General features: G+C 38.0%; 2 protein-coding genes across 6 annotated transcripts in view; both read right to left on the bottom strand.

Moving 5' to 3' along the window:
- arhgap46a (Rho GTPase activating protein 46a) overlaps window positions 1-17,678 on the bottom strand; it is a 34,523-nt gene extending 16,845 nt beyond the window's left edge. The window contains exons 1-2 of one of the 2 annotated variants that reach the window (XM_067430965.1): window positions 17,319-17,677; window positions 6,276-6,743 (exon numbers count right to left, since the gene is read on the bottom strand). In XM_067430965.1, the coding sequence (XP_067287066.1) occupies window positions 6,276-6,743; window positions 17,319-17,332 (482 nt within the window). In that variant the 5' untranslated portion in view covers window positions 17,333-17,677. Of the gene's footprint in view, window positions 1-6,275; window positions 6,744-17,318 lie in introns of both variants that reach the window. The other variant, XM_067430966.1, reaches the window with a different exon arrangement.
- A 354-nt stretch (window positions 17,679-18,032) lies between these two features.
- sulf2a (sulfatase 2a) overlaps window positions 18,033-21,303 on the bottom strand; it is a 43,237-nt gene continuing 39,966 nt past the window's right edge. For 3 of the 4 annotated variants that reach the window (XM_067431735.1, XM_067431734.1, XM_067431736.1), the window contains exons 14-21: window positions 21,194-21,288; window positions 21,039-21,098; window positions 20,772-20,938; window positions 20,520-20,662; window positions 20,285-20,393; window positions 20,138-20,171; window positions 19,403-19,456; window positions 18,033-19,045 (exon numbers count right to left, since the gene is read on the bottom strand). In XM_067431735.1, coding sequence (XP_067287836.1) covers window positions 19,015-19,045; window positions 19,403-19,456; window positions 20,138-20,171; window positions 20,285-20,393; window positions 20,520-20,662; window positions 20,772-20,938; window positions 21,039-21,098; window positions 21,194-21,288 — 693 coding nt within the window. In that variant the 3' untranslated portion in view covers window positions 18,033-19,014. The remainder of the gene's footprint in view (window positions 19,046-19,402; window positions 19,457-20,137; window positions 20,172-20,284; window positions 20,394-20,519; window positions 20,663-20,771; window positions 20,939-21,038; window positions 21,099-21,193; window positions 21,289-21,303) is intronic. The other variant, XM_067431737.1, reaches the window with a different exon arrangement.

Genomic DNA, 21,303 nt, shown 5'->3' with positions numbered 1-21,303 from the left:
TCCTTGTGGGGAGGGAGAGTATGGTTGCTCCCAAATAGACTGATGAAAGACAACCTAGAAAATTAATGTAAAAATCACAAAACATTTTATTACAGTCTTTGTATAAAGGAGTTCAGCAAAACTAAAAAGCAAGATAAAATCCTGTAGAGCCACTCTGAGTAATTTAATTTGGCAGTGAGGAAAATAAGATGTACTAGTCAGGGAGGATCAATTTGTCCCAAGCCGTCTGGTGTCTAAGGCCCTGTTTACACCTGGTATTAAGAACTTTTTTCTGAAGTGGACAATGTTAAATACAGGTGTAAACAGGGTCTCAAACGTTTTGCGCTTATTAACTTTCGACCACTTCCAGAGGTAGTAAAAAAATCTCTTGACCGGATTGCTTTCGTAATGTAGACACTCATGTGGTTCAATGCATTCAAACAGCCACAGAAGACCGCTTAATCTCAGCGTACTGACCTAATGCGTGAACATTATGGGAAGCGTGCTTGCCAGACGGCATTTTAACTGTCAGCTGAAAACCCAAGTTTGGTTTGAAAAATGTACCAAGCACACTTCACCCACCACTGCATGATTTCTAGCATTTGGCATGGTCTTGTGACTGTCAGGGTAGAAATGAAAGCTCTTTGTATGTTTATCCATTGTCTTCAGGTGCATTCATATGTAAATTACACAAGCTTATTTCATCCAGTAGATTGAAAGATCTGAAAAACCCCATACATTACCCAGACCAGAAGTGGACGAAAGTGGATAAAAGAGACGGATTAAAGCACCAGGTGTAAACAGGAAGGCGTCGTCTTTGATTACTTGTGATCTGATCAAACAAAATGCATCCTAATACCAGGTGTAAACAGGGACTAATAGTCCAAACAGAGGTGAGAGATTAGGATGTGTGTGGAAATGTATCTAAGATCATTATTTTATGAATGCATTGGACTTTCCATGAGTATCAGAACACAATCAAGAAGACAATGTATCCAAAACTCTTCCCCAACTAAAGAGGAAAACTAAAATAATGGGCTATTTTCATCATATGGACAGGAAGAGGAAACGTGGTCTATAGCGAAAAACCTGAAACATGACTCAGAGTTGATAATCATCTGCAACAGATGTGAAAGACTTAACAACATTAACAAATACTTATACCGATATACACTACCATGTAAAAGTTTGTGGTCTGTTAATTTTTTCAAATGTTTTTGATAGAAGTTTATGCTCATCATTCAAGCATGCATTTGTTTGATTTAAAATAAGATTAAAAAAATAAGTAATACTGTGAAATATTATTAAAAACCACTGCTTTCTATTTAATACATTTTAAAATGTAATTGTCACATGATCCTTCAGAAAGCATTCTAATATGCTGAATGGTTGCTCAAAAAACATTTCTTCTTTTCAATCAATGTTGAAAAGAGTTATGCTGCTTAGTACTTTTGTGGAAACCGTAATACATTTTTTCAGAGTTCTAATCATAAATAAAAGTATTAAAATCTTGGTGACCGTAAACTTGTCAATGGTAGTGTATATGTGTAGATAACATTATTTCCATTTCACATTAGTCAACACTGAAAATTATACGTTTTTCAATATTTGCTCAATGAAGCAAATGAAGGTCTCTTGAGGACTAGAGGATTCAGCTGTTTGCGGACAGCTGAACACCTCTCACCACTGAGCCAGTGAGTCTAGCTTCTTCACATACCGCACACGTGACCAGCCCATCCTCTCCCTCCACTCCCTGCTCTCAAAGGACTTGAGAACAACAAAAGCAGATAATTCAAATTATTAAGAGCAATAAAGCCTTACCACAAACAGGGTGGGAATCACTAGAGACTTGCAATACTATTCACAATAATTCGATTTATTGGTTATGGCTAAATTATGGTGCAATATTTTTGATTGTGGCACCTTTTTTTTTTAAACCAGCACATTGTGTGTTTCACACAGAGCTTGTGGTGTATGTGCATTCGGGTCTCTGTCTGTAACCCACGGAAAAGGCAGTCAGAGGGGGGCCGGCTCAGCATATGGACAATGAGATGGCTCTGGAATCTCAGCACTAATCTACATCTGTTGATATGAAATCAGATAGCATGAGAGTGCACGGCTCTGATTACAGCTGTAAAAAAACGCTAATTCTCACACGAACAGTGAGCATACAATACAGAGGATAAGGCCTACTAAAACAGTGTGACAAAAACATGAGGAATTTAGTTTCAAATACTTTTTTTTCCATGAAAGATGACTGTGGTTACGGGTGAAAAGTGAGGTCCCAACAACTAGAGTCGCAGTTCTGGTCAACTACATAAACACATAAAGAACCATACAGGTAAAGCAATAAATAACTTGTTAATTAACTTTCAGCAAACACCATGTAATTCTGAAAAACACTAGCCCTGCAGTTTCTCTGCGTTTAAAGCAGAGCCAGTGGATCAAGGCAGCAATCTGTTCTCAATGTATTTTAAGCAACACCAAAGGCAGCACTAAAAACAAAACTGGCAAAATTGCTCTACTTTCATAGACGATCTGTGTTAGGCCACTAATCTAGTTTTCAGACAAAAGGACTGAGGTAACAAAACGTGTGACAGGAAGCGCAAAAGATTTAACATAGCCTGACTGAATAGCTTCAGTGTGTCTTTAAGGAATCTCGGTATAGTTTAAAGTTTATGACCATTTAAAGGTAAAAGCATGAGAAAGGCCAAATGATTTCTCAAATCTGAGATGCCCCTTTAGCGATACTCCCTGAGGATATTAATGGTGACTTTTCAACTCCAAACATGAGCATTAGCCTATAAGAAGACCAAATAAATCATTTAAAATGTCTTTTGCAATCTCAGCTATTCATTACCTCCCAGACATTCCCAAAGTCAAACAAATCTTGTAAACATGACACAAGTGAAAGTCAGAGCACGAGATGGGCAAGCTTTTTTTTTTTACAGCTTTCACTTTTGGTATCTAACCACTAAGCTGCTACACAGCGGTTTTCAGGCCCTTCCGAGAAATCCCCATAAATACCAATAGCATATCATATAAAATGTTATCTATGGCACGCAGCATTGCCGTAGTTATCATTAACTCCATCCCTGAATCGTTTCACTCTGAAAAACATGCCATAAAAAGACTTCTATATTTAACTCTAAATATCAATGCATAATTTAAAAAAACAGTCTGCTAAATAATTTGTCCAAAAAGAGAAGGTAGTATTAGGCTGGGTGTTAATTTAACATCTTATATATCCCACTCCAGTTCATGCTATGGGAAACCCTAACAGCTGGTCCTCAGGGATTTGCGTGCTTAACTAAAACCCTTGTCTTCCCATAGCAGCCACTCTGCCTGGGGTCCGCCTGAAGGACAAAAGAATTTTGTGACCCCTTCACAACTTCCCCAGGTCATCTCTGGGCTACGTTAGACCATTGCATCACACGGCAAAGGAAGCACAGAGGTGTCCTCTAATCTCCAATCTTCTCGCCATGGTAACCTACTAAACGGCTGAATGCTAGATAACACACACACAGACATTGTTGAATAAACCCTTGTGATCTCTACTGCAGAAGTGGAAAAACTAAGCTTCCTTTTTCTCAACGACTAAAACTTTTGCAGAAACACCCACTTTCCTGCCACCTATCCATCATTTCAACAGGATCACATTGCATTCCAGTTTGTTAGTGTTTGTTTACAGGGATTCGGTTTGCATGTTTACAGAATTTTCTGACTAGGGTCAAGCTTTGCTACGAATACGTCCTGGAGGGGCGGGTGTGATAACTACCAGATTTAGCACTTTGTTCATCAATCAGGGGAAGCTGATTGTCCCAAACACACCATATGATAACACAGATGGTGCTGTTTGGATCATTGTCAGGCTGATATTTTATTACCACTCCCTAGCTTTTATTTTTAGATGGACAAACAACGGAAATGGTTATTGGAGAATCTTTCCCCTTGATATATGAAACAATAACAAAGAAAATGTCATAACAGATCAATAAAATTATACAACAATTCAGCAAAATAACCGTGCTTCATTCTGGTGCAAGCACAAATGGGACATTAAGAGTCAAAATAGCCTGGTCAAATAGGGTTTGAAAGGGCAAAAGATTTTGATACTAAAATTTAAACCAAATACGCTATTAAAGCATCATTGTCGTATTGTTTACCTACTAGTCTTCACCTAGTCTCCACCTTTGGGAAACTTAATTGGCATATTAAAAAAAGCACATTCAAAATCGCCACAATATCTCCCATGCAGTTTAATTTTATGTCACCAGAAAAATTGTCACAAATACTTAAATCATAACCTTAATTCTTTTATTTGATCAAAAATACAGTTAAAAAATTATATTGTGAAATATAATGGTATATAATGAATATTCAAAATATCTCTCAGTCCTACTCACAACCCACAAAAGTTATTTGAAAACAACTACGATATTATCACGCTTCTAAATTAGGCACAATGCACTCATGAAGCTATATAGTCTCTGATTCTCTCGCACACAGCTGTCTATTGTTTTGTACATCGGATGACCTTTGAAAAATGTGAGTCATCCATAAGGAGGCTTAGATGTGTGGGGTTCCCGAGAGAGCTATACTGCTGCTTTTGAGGTTTGAAACAAATTGAAGGTTGGAGATGAGGGGTTTGTTGCCCTTCTGGTTTACCTAAAGATAAAAAAATTGTTGCCCTTCTAGTTTTACAAAAAGATTTTTAAAAAAAATGTTGGGCCTCCCAGAGACTGCGGTCATGCGTGTCTGAAGAGAAGACAGAGGACAGCTCTTCATAACACTCACCACTCATCATGTAGCTCATGCCACAAGCAGCCACAATATTTCAAAATCCTCCCAATCTTCAGTGGGATCCCACTGTTAAGATATGGAGTCTAACTCTTTTTCCATGGGTGGATTTGAAAGAACGAGGGCCCTGCTAAACATTTCCCTGAAATAGAAAGAACCACTGTATATGCTGGATAATGTATACCGTGGCTTCAAGAGCGCTTTTCTTTGCGGGAAAAAGGGAAAGTCCAGTCACGTTCGAACCACAATGGTTTGGCTCTCCCTAGGCCCCGACCCCAGCAGCTTTCATCTGGTGGGGCCCAGAGACTGTTTTAGGAAAGAATGAATGCCCTAAGTATTGTAGTTGGGTAAAGCATAAGGCACTGAAATAACAGAGCCATAGCCCAGTGCCAGGTGAAAAACAGCTGGCATGAATGGAATCTGGTTATGAAGGTGATTTGATGGGTTTGGGAAGAAACAAGCTAAATACCATAAAGAACTCCATAACAAGGGTTATAAGGAAATATCAACTTTTCACATTTGGCAGCAATTTATTGAAATGAATGCCTTATGAGTACATGATACAAAAAACAAGTAAAATCAACTGCATTTGTTGCACAGTGTTGAACAAAAACAACAGTGAGGCCTTTCACTTTCAATGGAAGTGAATGAGGCCAATCTGTCAACTTTAAAATATAATATTACAGCCACATAATTTTAGTTTGAAATAACTGCTTTAAGTTTCCATTTGTACAACTCGCCATGACATTGACAATATAAAATGCATAAAACTGTAAAATAACTGCAAAAAATTATCCAAAGACGTTCGTTCATCTTTGGAACACAAATTAATTGAGTGCTGAAGATGCGGTGAAGATGCGGTTGAGTTTCTGAAGATGCGGTCGCTTTATATGATTAACAGATTTCATTTAGCCTTTTATTCATACCAATGAGGTTAGTTCTCAGGTGTACAGCAGGTTGGGTTGAGCTTCTGTTTATGTACGCTGATCAATGGTCATATGTGAACAAAAGCCTAAATTAAATCTGTTCATCATATAAAGCGCTCATGTCTTTAGAAAATTTTGACTAAACCACTCAATTCATATGAATTAGTGTTACAATCTTTTTATAAACTTTTTCGCAGCATCAAAGTGGTAGTAGCATATACTATCCATGGAGAGTACAATGGAGCGAGAATTAAACATTTTAGGTGAACTAACCATTAAAACAGCTTTACAGCATAGGTGTTACCTTAAATGTGACTTTGATTCCCGCTTTTTCTAAAGAAAACGAGGGATAAGTCGAAATTTATTTTTTGTGGTGATCAACATTGTGCTACAAATGCTGCCAGTTGAGCGTAACTTGTACTGAACCCAGAATGTTCCTTTAATGTCAGGGAAAATGAGAGTGATATTCCAGCAGTCAAAGATAATTGGTCTCTGGTTACTGCCAGTTATTTCTGAGGAACTACAACAACTAAACTCAAGATAACATGCAGAAAAAGCCCAGAGGCCTACCTGAGAGAGTCTTTACTGCTGTCCGTGTCATGGATGTCTGGCTTCTGTCTGTTGTCCATTTCTTGTTCTTTAGGCTCTTTGTCAGCACATTCTGGCTCTTTAGTGTAGGGCTCCATGGGTGGTAGAGGGGTGCATCTATCTTGACTCCCTACGGACTGACTACCATGTTTACTTTCTTTAGTGCCCCCGTCAGACTTGCGCTCGGATGCCGTGTTGCGTTTCATGGCCTGGAGCTGAGACAGAGGGACAATATCTGCCCCCTGCGGCCTGTGCCACACAGTGATTCGGCCGGCTGAGTTGTAGTAGTAAAACCTGCTGCTCTGGGGGTCAAAAAGCTCCCACCACTGGTTGCCATCAGCCTGGCGGACGGGCACATCGGTGGGTGGGTCCCAGCCACACTCTCCTGTGGCCAGATTCACGTACATGCGCTCTTGTGAACGAGGCTCCAGGATTTCCACCCAATCAGCACTGAGAAGAGAGTGAGAGTATTATCACTATTTAAATCATATTTAAATTGATCATATTTATTATATAAAAAAACAACACATTTATTGCCATAATATTGACCTTGATTGTTTTCTAAACAAAAGCTGGTATACTGGAATCCTGGCAAATTACACACGCGGTTATAAATTAGAGCCTGGGCTTCATGGTCAATCTCTTAAGTGTAATCTGACGGATGTGTTATCAAGGGAATTAGGCCAAAGCCAGAGAGATTCACCATGTGTGAGAGTGTATACACAGAAACGCTGTCTCAGCACACCCATAATCCTATCAGCAGATACAGCCACGGATGAGGAAACAAAGTTGTGAGCTGGAAGGCATTCACATATATTCCCATACACACATGCACACTGGTTAACGGGAGACAAGTCAAATCTCCCATCTGGTCACAGATGCGCTTGTCGTGGTCTGAAAAGCTCTCTAAGTCATCTTAGTGTGTCATGTGACTTCTAAAATATTTATAGATAAAAGGATTGGAAAGAATGGGCGAAACTAAAGACAACGCAACAGTCTTGGAATCACGTGTAGACAGTGAGGTGTGCAAAGTTAGTTTAAAAACATGTTTGACCAGACACTTTTGACAATATTACACTAAAATCTGAACTGAGCATGGCGACTGAGAATGAGAATAAGAGGAGTAAGTCTAGAAATGTATCCATTTTATAAATGCATATTATTGCCAGACTTCTCCATTCATTTCTTCCTCAAATTTTTTTTTTATTCTTAACCCAAATAAAGGTACTACATTTTACAATAAAACTTAAGTCAAAACTTTTCACCTCTGTCTGGGACACCGCATAAGGAAGGTGACATTGGATGGGGACCTAAACAAAACAACATTTAATGCAACTAATTTGGGTCATGTTACCCCTCTGAGAAACCTATTATGTTTCTTTTGATCTAGTTTCCTAATGCAGACAATATTAAGTGAGCTAATTTAAGCCATGTGGTAGCACAGACTGTCACAAGAGGCGCGACTGCTTCTTTAGGCCACCCAAACCAGCGAAGGTTTCAGTATGACTCATTCCGAGAGTCAAAATACTGATATTTATCTCATGCGGTTTAAGCCTTAGTAAAATAAACAAACACTTACATACTAGAATAAATCGTGAGACGATATGAACACTCAGATGTCTAGAAATGTAGATACAGCTACTGAAAATTATCCTTTCGATTTATCTTCTGCTGTTTAGTATGGTCTGATGATGCTCCAGTGAGGCATGTCAATGTGTGACAGCTTCTATGCCACATCAAGCGTGCTCCTTCTCTCCTGCCACGTGCGGACTATACCACTGGTTGGATAGTGAACAGTGTGCTTGTGTGTTGTCACGTCCATATGTCCATTTGTTCCCTGGGCTTCAACCCAAGCTGTGGCTAAGGATCAGAAATAGTCAGCCCACCTGTTCAAAGGTGCTTGAAACATAAGCAGTCCAACTGTCTTTATTGTTCTACTCCTTACATGAGAAAACAACAAATATCAAATCTGTTAATATATCATTGTATATCTACATTTGTTTTTTATTAAGATACAGAGGCCAAGAGAGACTAATATAAAGCTGGTGCCAGGTAAACTGGAAAACAAAAACTAACACAACAGAACTCAGCAGAGACATGCTGGGGCACCATCTGTCTCCGACATACCAATCAGCCCATTTTACCTTCATTAACACCGTTAAATATTTGAGCCCAGCCTTGAGAGAAACAGCAATTGACCTAAGGAAATGCACTGATTTTATGTCCATGCATGTGCAAGTGTGTGTGAACATTTGTCAGTCTGACTAAATTGATTTGGCAATGCTGCTGCACATGAAGAATCCTGTCCTGCAGAGTGTATTCTGCACAAACTGCCGCTACTAGATCAAGAGCTTTATGGGTGGGAGCCGTGTAATTGAAGAGCGGTTAAACTGGAGGCCTTTTGTGTGCTGAACTCCACCCACCATTTCTCACTCGTTTAAGCAGTCTCAAGAAAGGCATTCGGTCTCTCAACAGAATCCTTATGACTAAATTCCTGAATTAAAGTTCAAATATTTGGCATTATATTATCAAAAAAACTGATTTGCGTACATGTGGAAAAAATGAAAAGGAAAGAATGTGAAAAGTTGCATAAGAAAGCATGAGGTATTCAGGTTGACTGCAAAGATCACTGTAAAAATGAACATGGCATTTGGTTGAGTGGTCTCATTGGGGTGTTTCCTGGGTCCAAAAAAATCTCCATCCTTTAATAAACATAAGCTCATAGATTAGAATCGAAACTCTAGAATTAATAATAGAAAAAAAACAATGCTGTTAGATCTACTTTTTCGAAAATCATTTTCTGCAACAATCAAGTAGGTATCATGTTACCTTTCTGTCTGTAATAAATATATCAAATTCAAAATTTGAACTTTTAACTCTTTTTAAGGCTATTTTCTGCTAGCAGTGCTTCTCATGCACTAGGAATATATCAATTTAAATAGAATAACACCACCAAAAGCAGGCAGCATACAAGAAAGCATCATGAGACTTTCACCCTCTTCTTGAGTCTAGCTCTGTATAACAAAATCTATTTTTAGAGCGTGTCTAATAATATGTCAAATTATTTCCTCATATAAAACAAGGAAATTATTTTTCAAATTCCTGAAGTCTATAGAAATCTGCACCAATGTTTAAAAATAGCTGTAAAATGGCTGGTCTCCAAGCACTGAAAAACAACAACATAATGGACTAAATCCATTGTTCCAAAAGGAGGCCAAATGCCATTTTTATTCAGTGCCTTTTTTAGTAGCCCAATTTAGAAATTCCACCGTAGGTGTTTCTGCTTTAGACTACCCGTGACCAATTAAACAATAATTCTTTGTGCCAAAAGCTGCCATTAACTCCTCATAAAGCTGAACACTGCACAAAAAAATAACATAGTATTCTGGAGTTTGACACTTGACAAACATTCACCGAACCAAGCCAACATGTTTAAAAACAGAACCTGCCTTTGACTTAGACAACTTTATAAGTCCTCTGGCTAGCTGAAAGAACTAAACACAGCCACTTCATCTCAAAATAAACTGTGTTCCTGTCAGGGATTATTCATATATCCCTGGGATAAAAGGTGAAAGGAGTTTGGAAGTTTGGTGAGGTGAGGTGAGGTAATGCCATTCAATACGGTAAAACGGCATGCAAATTTTGTGTGGCAGGTGGGGTTACGTAACTACCTGAGTCAAGGTGTGGCAAAAAATTAAGTACATGCTTAGATGTATTAAAACAAATCATGTTTTCTAACCTTAAATCAGCATCCAAGCTATTTCAACCATATGGCCCACAACTAATTTAACTTGCATATTTGTTGCATTTGAGTACAGAAAACATGCCGTGTCACTCTCCAACACAAATGCACAGTGTCAGCTGAGTACACACATAAGCAAACAACAGGCACAGTTCCACAAACAGAACACACAAGGAAGGACACTGCCCTGCCTATGAAATAGAGAAGAGTGAACCGCGAACACACGTTCATTCAAACAAAAAACAAACTGCTGCACCTGTCAGAGGAATTCTTTAGTACTGAGAAGTGAGGTCACTCATTCCAGTGATAGGAAAAGCTGGATACACAAACTTTAGTCATAGAAATTTGAATGAAAATAGATGGATGAAAATGGATGGATACTGTTCTTCTATCCCTTCCTGCTTCATGCAAAAGCTTTATTCATCCCATGGTATAAAGAAGAGAATTATGTTAAATATATGCACTATATTATATTTTTACTCAACCTGTTGTCTACATAATGAGAAAGAATGAAAAAATCTAATTTAACACCACCTATTGTATGTGAAGAGCTGCCTTTCACCAAATTTACTCAGATATTACTGAAAGGGGGATTCTGAAATCTACTGCCGCTTCAATATTTATCCTCCTTTATTATTATGATTTTATCCTCCTTTATTATGATGATGATTTTTACCAGTTGACTTTGCTTAAGAGAACAACTGATTGTTTCGTGTTTTCTAGTTTGTATTTGGTCTCTAAGGAGTGACTGAGGGTCTGGCCTAGAGATGTGTGATGTGTCACTAAACACTTGATAGCAACAAGGTGTCATGTGTTTGTATATTGGAGGTATCACACACCCCTAACATGCCAGGATGGCAGTAACCGTGTTTGCTCTTAGCCCGACTTCCAGATATGAAATATGGATTTGTCTTTTATTTCTATTACATTTTAGATTTCCTTTTACTGAAACACTAAAGAATCAAGATGAATATTGCCTGTACTATTGTCTGTACTCCCACTGAGAGCAAGCACATGTTATCAGTATGTTTTGGGAAACATTCTGGTCAGAACTGGAGCTTAATCAGCTCCAACCTTGGAGAGACTGCGTATCTATGTATGTGCGCAATATTCGGTGTTACAGATCAGTGTTAAGAATGGACAGCGCAAGAGATGGGTGGACTTGATGTTCTGGACAAGCTGGCACCTGCTGTAATGACGTGGATAGACCTTGAAAATGGTATAAATGTTGGGACAATTGTATGTACGATGGGCGGGGCAATGAGACGGTTAGAGAGGGAGCGCGGCCTACGAACTCCTTGTGAGACTTGAAGCTGGCTTCTGCTTTTGAAACTGCAAACTATTCTTTAGTAAAAAAATGCCTTTTAATTAATTAAACTCCTGGCTCTTGCTCTTCATTTTTCACTTCTGGTCTTGGGTCATAAACTGTTAACCCCTAAAATTACTAATGAAGAATAATGAACTGGATATGTGCAAGACATATGACAACGTTTATGGGATGCCAAACTACACTTAATTGCCAAGTGATGCTGACATAATTATGGACTGTTGCATGACATTGTCTCAGATTCTGTGTAAATATTCATTATTATAATATAAAGAGTCTATATTTAGAAATATAAAACTATAGTAGTCCTCCATCAGCAGAGGTCATAGTACAGCTGCTCCTGTACGTTTCACTTTTATTTTGCCTGGCTGTACGGACCAAGAACAACACTGGCTTCATTTATCTTGGTGGGTAACATATCAGTACTGATATAGATGGCCGAGTGTTAACAGACAGGAAGGCATTCTGATAAATGACTGAAAGCGATGCAAAAGAAGAATAGAAAAAGGACACTATATGGTCAGAGTCTTCTACACAAGAACGAAAAACAGAAATTACTTGTTTGTATGTGCTTACATTTAAAGTGATTTAAAACTAGACACATGGCCTTTGATTGGTTTAGACAAGAAAATAAGCCTATCCCTATCAAAACCAGTGCCTCAGCATTATCTTATGGCTGTCCTCTTATAAATACTGTCAACTCAAGCTAAAGTTAAAAACCACAATGAATACAATCAGTCTTTTTTTTATTTTATATATATTATGGATTTTACCCTTTTACATTACATATTTAAGGTTTTATTTAATTACAAATAATATTTGGATTTTTAAAAAGGTCTATTAATTTTCACACCAGAGTGGATCTGGTCAATGTACACTGCAGCTAAATACAAAAGTGACAATTACATTCAACCCCCAAAGTAACATTTAAAAAAAATTAAATAATCTCAAATCAGATTTGAACAACTAGTTGGTAATATAAGGACGTTTTTTGAAGACTCAAAGAGGTGCCATGTTAGAACCTACAGAAACAGAGGTATGACATTATGTTTCTTGTTTACAGCCATAAGACTTTTCTTACTTTTCATATTTTTGTCTTGTTTTCCTTTTAACGTCTTTCCAGCTAAACAGCAGACTTCTCTTTGGTGATGTACACTTGTCTTCTCCAATGTTGTCTATTTGACTTAGTATCAAGTCATTTTACTTCCAAAGTAAATTTCTCTTGTCTTAAGGATCCCCAGATATTTTTATTGTAAAACAAGAACATAATGATTAAGACTTTTTTTTTTAATTGTAAATGCACCCAAAAAATCAGCAGAGCGCTTATGTCTCATGTCTCTTACCTTTCCTGAAATGATGATAACCAAAGCAGATACTACTCAACTGTTGTGGAACTTGTGGTTCAACGAAGGAGGACATCAAACTGTCTAGCCAAATTGTAGTTAGTCAGTATCATATGCATGACAATATGTGAGAATTCCACCCATTACTAATGGATAATGGGGTCATGACAATGGAGAGCATTGTTAGCACAACCATCGGCCTCCATTCATTTGGAACAACCCCCTTTACAATTAAAGCTCTCACGGCACTGGTGGCCAATCAGAACGCGAGTCGTGCCTCAGCGGGTGTGTGTGGCTTTGGGGTAAGTATAAGGGTCTGAGATGCTGAACTACAACCCCCTTCCGAGAATTCTTTCTACTTAAAGAAAGAAAAGTTGACCTCATTGAGATGATGCACTGCCTGTATGTGTTATACAGCTTTTTTTGTCCACACTGCTGCTGAACTGCTTCCTGTCTCAACGGACAGTGCTGCTGGAAATTCCAACTCCAGGCGGGAAGTCTGTAACTGCCAAACAGCAACTGTGCTAGCAAAACAATAAATCTTTCTAGAGGGGACAAATCTGACAAGCCCACTGTTTGCAGGGATGCACACACACAACCCCAACGGCCTTATTCAGGACAAACGAGCACATTGACAGCAACAGTTAGATGTGAACAGATATGTGTGAAGGGGTAAGACACACAGAACGTAGCAGCGTAGCTGTGCGCACAAATACAGATTCACTTGTCTACAACCAGCTGTCAGTGACAGTATTAATACTTCTTTCGAATGAACATCTCATTTTGAAATGAGACAACTGTAAAGATTTAGCAAGATAAAAAGATTAACTGTTCCCTGAGCTGACTACCCCTTCTGAACATCAGGATTTTATTTATCATAACATGTCCGGTCAGAGTTAGATGGACAAGTTAATGTCTTACTTTTAGTGTTTAAAAGTATCAAATTCAACGCATCAAATTTCCTCTCAGTGTCTATGGTCAGGCTGAGTGACTGGGTGGGAGTAGGGTCAGAGGTCACCTAGCCACATCAAAGGACAACGTTGTCAAAGCGAGCTCCTAGGAGATGAGAATGGGAGCCCCAAATGCCCAGTTGTTAATGTTTGTTTCAGAGCTGTAGGGAGTTCTACATTTTAAAAATATTATTATTCTTTCAAGTTTTAGATTAGCATAATAACAGTACAAATTGTCAAGGTGTGGTCAACAACATCCTGAGCAAATACAGGATTAATACCAGTAAAACAATTACGATAACACTAATTCTAAGTGTTTCAGAAGGCTGTGATCAAATAAAGCCCAGCTGTTATTTTTTGGCCGAGTAAATCCAAAGCATACAAACAGTTTAGTTTTGAATTAAAGGGTTAGTTTACCCAAGAATGAAAATTATGAATTACTTACTTGCCCTCATCGTTCCAAATCCCAAATGGAGCCATTTTTAATAAAATCTGAGGGATTTCTGTCCATCCATTGACAGCTACGCAACTACCATGTTGATGCCTCAAAGTGGTTTCGTCCAAATTGCTTTTTTAACGCTGAACAGATTTAATTTAGGCTTTGATTCAAATATAAATATTGATCAACGCACACATCAGATACGGTAAACAGAAGCTCAAGCATGCTCGAGAACCAATGAGGTTCATTCTTGTGTCACCCTCGCGTTTGAGCAAATCCTCTCTTGAGGCCTCATGGGATAGTAAAGTGTCCATTGAATGCACACTACAGAATCTTGCCAGAATAAGTAGGTAATCCGGGCACATTTGTCTACTCTTTTATGAGTACTGTGAATTCGGCATACAACTTTTGTCACAATGTTTTTCACCTACTATACAGTATAGGGAAGTATGCGATTTTGGATGCAGCCAATGTTTATTTGTGAATAAAAGCCTAAATTCAATCTGTTTAATTTGTCTGTAACCGTATCTTTTCAGAATTTTTTTACTAACTCAATTAATTTTAGTGAGTTTTACAATTTCTTTATGAACTTCTTGAAGAATCAAAGTGGTAATTCATTGTCATTGGAAAGTACAGAAATTATTAAAAATATATTTACTTGTGTTCCGAAGATGAACAAAAGTCTTACGGGTTAGGATGGAACAACACAAGCGTGAGTAAATTACAGATTTTTTTTTTTTTTTTAAATAAAGTGCCTTTCCTTAAAACCAATTAGTCAACTAGTTTTTAAACTCACAATGTAACATATTGTGACGTACTTCTGTATGAAACAAACTATGGAAAAAAATAAGGGCGGGACTTGGTTTTACCCATCATCAGTTATTAATTGTAAGGAGGGAGACATGAATGCAAAATTGCATAATTGTAAAAAAAGAACCAAGGTTTCATCAACAGAGAAAAGTCAGCCGTTTTCATGGGATGAAAATTTTGAAAAGATTTTGATCAAAAATGAGCTTTATAAAAAGTCTAGCTTTAACTAGTCTAGTATGCAAATCCTTTCAAAATTACACCTTTAAGTGTGACATATTGCAGAAATTCATGCAAAAATAAACCCAGAGATCAGTCAATGTCTTTGCCAGAGCAACAACTGGACTGAGGTCCAACAGCTGAAGTTCAATGTATTTTTTAAACAACTTTTTGTGACACACAGTATATCATCTGTACAAAAGAAGGACAGAAACATCTTCATCTGACAAGATTCCAAAACTGGAATAGAAAAGAAACTCATTGGCCCGCGAGACGCCCTCAGGCAGAGCACTGGAGGTGTGTCACTGGGTGCTTTTCACATTGAGCTCAAAGCTCTTGTTAAAACACTGGTGCTAAACTGCTGTTACAATGCTACGGCCTCCCTTTGTCTGCACACTATTGTGTACCAGATATGCAAACAGGGGAAAACATCCTATTGTGAGATTCTGGATCCAAGATAAACCTCAGCTTGTCAAAACATGTGCAACATGTAGTGTACAACATGTACACTCACTAGCTGAAACTGACCGCAAAAGTGTCCATTAAAGCCAGACAATGGTCTCTTATCTTATTAGACTTTCTTCAGAGTGGTGCACAACACATCTGAGGAATTTTAAACAAGCTTCAAACCTGAGCTTTATAGAGATGTGGCAATGTTAAAAGCGTCAAGTGTCCAATGTCATGCCCTTGCTCCGCTTCTGAACAGGGAACTCGGAGAGAGGAACAGAGAGCCATCAATACAACGGCTGATCAAAGCTCAGTAGTGTTACATCAAAACAGTGCACACTCACTGAAGGCTTTCAACCACCTCTTTTCATCTATTTACACTTAAGCATCTGTGTCATAATCAAGTAAGGGTGGAAAAAGAGGTTAGACTTCATTTTAATTTTATGAATTTAATTAATTCATACATCTGTAACCCTGCACTAAACAGATGCTCTGTGTTTTTCTGCCAGTGCAGCACCAGCTAAAGCAACATGTGTCCACAGCTCACATAATGCGACTTCAATGCTTCTAACCACAGTAAAGGCGACAGAAGGTATTGTGGGATATCAAAGAGGGTTCTGGTAGTTTCCTGTAACCATCAGCCGATATTAAGAATTAGACCACATTCACTATCTAATACAAGACTGATTCTTGAATAATGGAACAAAACAGGTAACAACTGAATACGTAGTTCATCATAGTTCCGTCATCAGTCAGATTAAATTAAAACAGTAACGGCCATTAAGCAATATATTTTCATTATTTAAAACTTTAAGACAAATATAGCACTTCAACAAATTAAACAACTTAATGTAAAGGATCAATTTTAAGAAGCTCCATATAATGAAACTGTCACCACCACAGCCATCATGTGTGTATGAAATATTTTTTCCTGTAGTTAGTTAAATTAATCTTAAAATTAGAGAACAAGTAAAGTCTTAATTTCACTGGCTAGTACATGGCAGATATTAAACATTTAACAACATAATTTCATACATAAAATATAATAAAAACAAAAATTATTAAAAATGTTTATATATATATATATATATATATATATATATGTATGTATGTATGTACATGTACAAAATGAGTACAATTTTATTCTTTAGTTAAATCTCCCAGTTAAATTATATACAAACATAAATGACTGAAATATGGAAAGAGCTTCAGAAAAAATACTTAAATATAAAAAAAATGGATGGCAGATAAAGTCGTGAAACCTGTTTTGTTACATGTCTCAAGATCAGTGAATAGTACTATATTTTATCCTTTTCATTTGATCAGTCTGAGATTACAGTAAGAGGAACATGTCAAAACAGCCAATAATCTATCACTGAGCTATATTTTTAGTGAAGCCAGTTCAAATCAAATCAGTTCAAATACATATGCTCGAAACATTTGGCCTCCGGCAGTGATGCTGATTTAATGACACGACTGAACAAACGACAGCAGCCAACTGAGCAAAATACCACATTTGTCGTGAAGTCGTGGGAAAATCATCTCTTCATTCACACAATCTACATATTTTCCTCCATACTGATTTATCGCCGGCATCTAAAGTAAAATGAGTTGTATTTGTAGTTTTCTAGTAAGTAATAGTTCATTTACAGATCTAAAACTAGTTGAGCGGCTAACGTACACGAGATACACCGCGCTAACCTCTCGTGTCAAAACTTCCCTACTTTTCCAAAAGAAAGATTCAAACTTACCTTTTCCCAGCCATTTCTTCTCACATTGTACGGATAAACCACAAACAAGTATAAAAGGATAGCGTAAAGGCGGTAAAACTTTATCTCCTCGGTCTGTCGGACGTCCTGCGCGAGGGCTTCTTGATATGTTCAGTCTGAATGCTCGAGCGCCCGCCTGTGCTGTTGCTGCGTGTGAGCTGGTCTGGGTGGCTGGGGGGTGTCTCGTGAGCACTGCTCTCTCTCTCTCTCTCTCCACCCCCTACACACAGATACAGCAACTCCAGTTTACTAGACACGGAGTAAATGTGACTTATCAGTAAAACAAATTTCATATGGTGGAGAGTTTTGGTGTTGGTTATATACTACACGACAGGTGCACGTTCAGGTGGAGTAGGATTCATATGTTTGATTGCCTGAAGGGATTTATATCAGGTTATTCAGAAAGCGCCACCTGCTGGCGAACAAGTCAACACACAGGAGCACAAAGTTTCTCTCCGGTATGATATCCTTCTAAAATACACCATAAATGCAGCCTAGTATATTTTAGGTTTAGGCTGCTCTATCTGGTCTCACAGCATGTTTTTGGTATCCCTTGGTATCCCATCCTGGATCAAATGAGGTTCAGCTTATGTAGCGGATGATCAGCCAAATGGTTCTAACTAAACACAAATCACTCTAAAAACCACTTGTTGTCCTTCTAAAACAAACAATTATAGGGGGAATATGAAAAAGGAGTACACTTGTATTTAACACTTTATTCACCAACTACTACACCTCCATTGTTTTCCATATTTCAAGCCAATGGAAAACAGCAAAAAGGAAGGAATTGGTTTGCGATGACACCAACACAGATACTTGAATTGAACTATCATAACACATCATTACTCCAACACTTTTTAGTATGTTATTCATAAGTGCATCCAGAAAAACATTACACATTTGTTAGACTGAGGGTGCCCTCTTTTCAGAACAGTCATGAAGAGGAACTCCCATATGTTCAGTCTGGTAAAAATATACTAATATTTACATTAATTGCACATACATTCAAATACATATTATGCAGCATTCAGTTCCAAGTGTTAACTTACAGTAGCACCATGTTTCAAAAAGCAACATTTCCATGAACTTCCATCACATAAGTTGGTGACATTGACATTATGTAGCACAACATGTGTAAAGTACCATGACGTGTCCTTGGGATATTCAGTTTGAGAGTAATATTACAACATCAACAGCAGCAGAGAAGTCAGAGCACTTTGGCCCTGTATTTAACACAGTATTAAGAGTCCCACACCACAGTCTTACAGGAATAATAGTTTATAGATGACAAGTTTATCTCGATGAGCCATGTGAGTTTTCTTGTCTTATGAGAACACTGTGAAGGTAATCAGTCTTAGCCTTGAAATGTTAGGTGCTTGGTAGGATCGAGATTGGCTCATTAAAGAAATCCATCAAAGTCCATTAGGGTAAAAAAACATGTTTCCAAGGTGGAAGTCTTTCATTAAAAAGTTCCCAAAAAATGTAGTGGATAAAAAAAAATTGTAAATAGAAAAATGCATTGAGAGAGAAAATGAGCTGACCACACTGATACGTCTCTGATTCCACACTTCATTATAGCAGGACGTGTGCAGAGTTTACTTGCCGCCCTTGGGTCAGGAGTTCATCGGTTCACATTCCTCACCTCTGTGCATCCTTCACAGTGGATAGTAGAGATAAACTAACCTACCCATCCTTCCCAAATTTGGCCCCTGTATAAACAGACAATTTAAAAAAATCTAAGTTCTGATAACAGGTTTGAGCAGATTATGAACACCATAAAGACAAAAGAAAGTCATGTACAAATTAAGGACAATGTGTAATTATGGCAGTTGGACGGTCCATGCACTCTGTACTTTTGCTGACACACTTTTTCTTATCAGTAATAAAGGACTCTTGTCGTCACGTGTGCATCTAAAGGAATGTCAAGAGAATTGAAAAGCTGTTCATGCAGCGAAGGCCAGCATGCACGTACAGTGTATGACAGAGAGAAGAGGGCTACTGAGGATTAGTGCTGATAACTGGCTGGCTGAATTATATTAAGCAGATGGTGTGTACAACAAACTCACATAGATTTGGAGGACGGTTTCTTCACTTTTGGCCTCTTTCGACGATGAAGGGGCCTGAAGCATGTGGAGAACACACACACACACACACACACACACACACACACACACACACACACACACACACACACACACACACACACACACACACACACAAAGTTGGTTTCCATGTTTTATGGTGACTTTAATTAGACAGTGATTCTTATATCGTACAAACTGTATAATCCATTCCCTAACCCCAAGCGCAACCCTCACAAAAAAAAAAAAAAATCGGCATCATTATATACATTTCTGACCTCATAACCCCCCCCCCCCACACACACACACACAGTTAGGCGTAATAGATTTTACACTGTAAAAACTGTACATTCTATCCCCCTACACTGCCCCTGCCCCTAAATCAATCCATCACAGGAAGCATTCAGCATTTTTAAATTTTCAGAAAAACATTATTAACCGCTGGCTTGTCCCCACAATGTAGGTGATCTCAGCTCACAATGCAATATAAACAAGTACACACACACACACACACACACACACACACACACACACACACACACACACACACACGTCACATGCCAGCAAACTACATAACTAAGATAGGAAATTATTTTATTCCAAAGTTCCATATCAGATAAAGCCTTAATTTATAAGTAATACCTTTTGGTTTGACTACATATAAACATATTAATGTTATTATTTTTTATTTAGCCATCAAGTAGAAGAATGAAGTCATACCTATAATCGTACAAAGAGTTTCTTTCTTTACCACCTGTAAGAGATATGATGTGTCATTGGGTTATGAATTGTATATTTATTGGTATTAAGCTGAAATAATACCAGCATCAAGACAAAGAGATTCATCAAACACGTGGCATGACTCACCTGTCTCCTGATTGCACTCTTTGTGACCTTTGCAGCTGCGCAGTTTCATGAGCTGCTGGTGCATGTGATTCACTGCATCACGATCAAGTGTGCTCACGCCATTCATCAGCTGCACACAGTAAATAACCAGAGGGGTCCCCATGATAAGCTACTTGACAAATCTTATTTAAATCATATTTATCTTATTTTTACAATTATTAAAAATGGTAAAGGAGATAAAAAGATAAAAATCTACCTGATAAGGATCTGTGTTAAGATCAAAATACTCCAGGAAACCAGTGGCAAATTCACAAAATAGAAAGTTGTGCGTCTCATTGATAGTCCTCAGACACCAGTAAGTGTTATTGTTGGCACTTGTGCAAGCACAAAACGGCCCCACTGACAACACAAAAAGATAATAATAGTGAAGTTACGTATTTATTTAGCTATTAAGTAAAAGTTATTTGTGATAATAAAAAAAAAACTGGTGTGATATGCTATGCAGTACTTGTCCAGAAGGGGGCGGTCTGCCAGTGTTGGTTGTCATGGGTGAAGCAGGTGAGCCCAGGCATGCTGCAAGTGTCATTATTACGGAGGCGCTTCAGCAGCTTCCTCAGCTTCTTCCTGCGTTTCTGCTCTTTCATCAGCCACTGTTTTTTATCTTTGGTCATTCTACTTAGATTAAAGGAACAGATGTCTCTACTATCAACTGTCTAAGTGCATTTTATGGCATGCCTTCCTTGAAATTAATGACAGATGATGAATGAAAACCTACTTGACAGAATGTATCCGGCCTGATTTGAGTTTGAACAGTGCTCTATTGTTGTACTGATACCTTTAAATCAAATATTACATGATTATGTCTGTTGTGTGAAAAAGATCAAGCCAACACTTAAGCAGTTAACGAAAGTATGGAAAGTGGAGGCTTACGTGTTTTGGTTGCATTCACACTCTTTTGGTCGAACCTGCTTTAGATGCCCTTTGACCTCTCTGAGGTTCTTTATTTTGGTCTGCAAAGTCTCAATCTACTCAGAGCAAAA

The sequence above is a fragment of the Pseudorasbora parva genome, chromosome 22, assembly GCF_024679245.1.
Source record: "Pseudorasbora parva isolate DD20220531a chromosome 22, ASM2467924v1, whole genome shotgun sequence".
Classification (NCBI taxonomy): domain Eukaryota; kingdom Metazoa; phylum Chordata; class Actinopteri; order Cypriniformes; family Gobionidae; genus Pseudorasbora; species Pseudorasbora parva.
The sequence above is the reverse complement of the archived record's forward strand: the minus strand, read 5'-3'. Positions and strand labels throughout refer to the sequence as shown.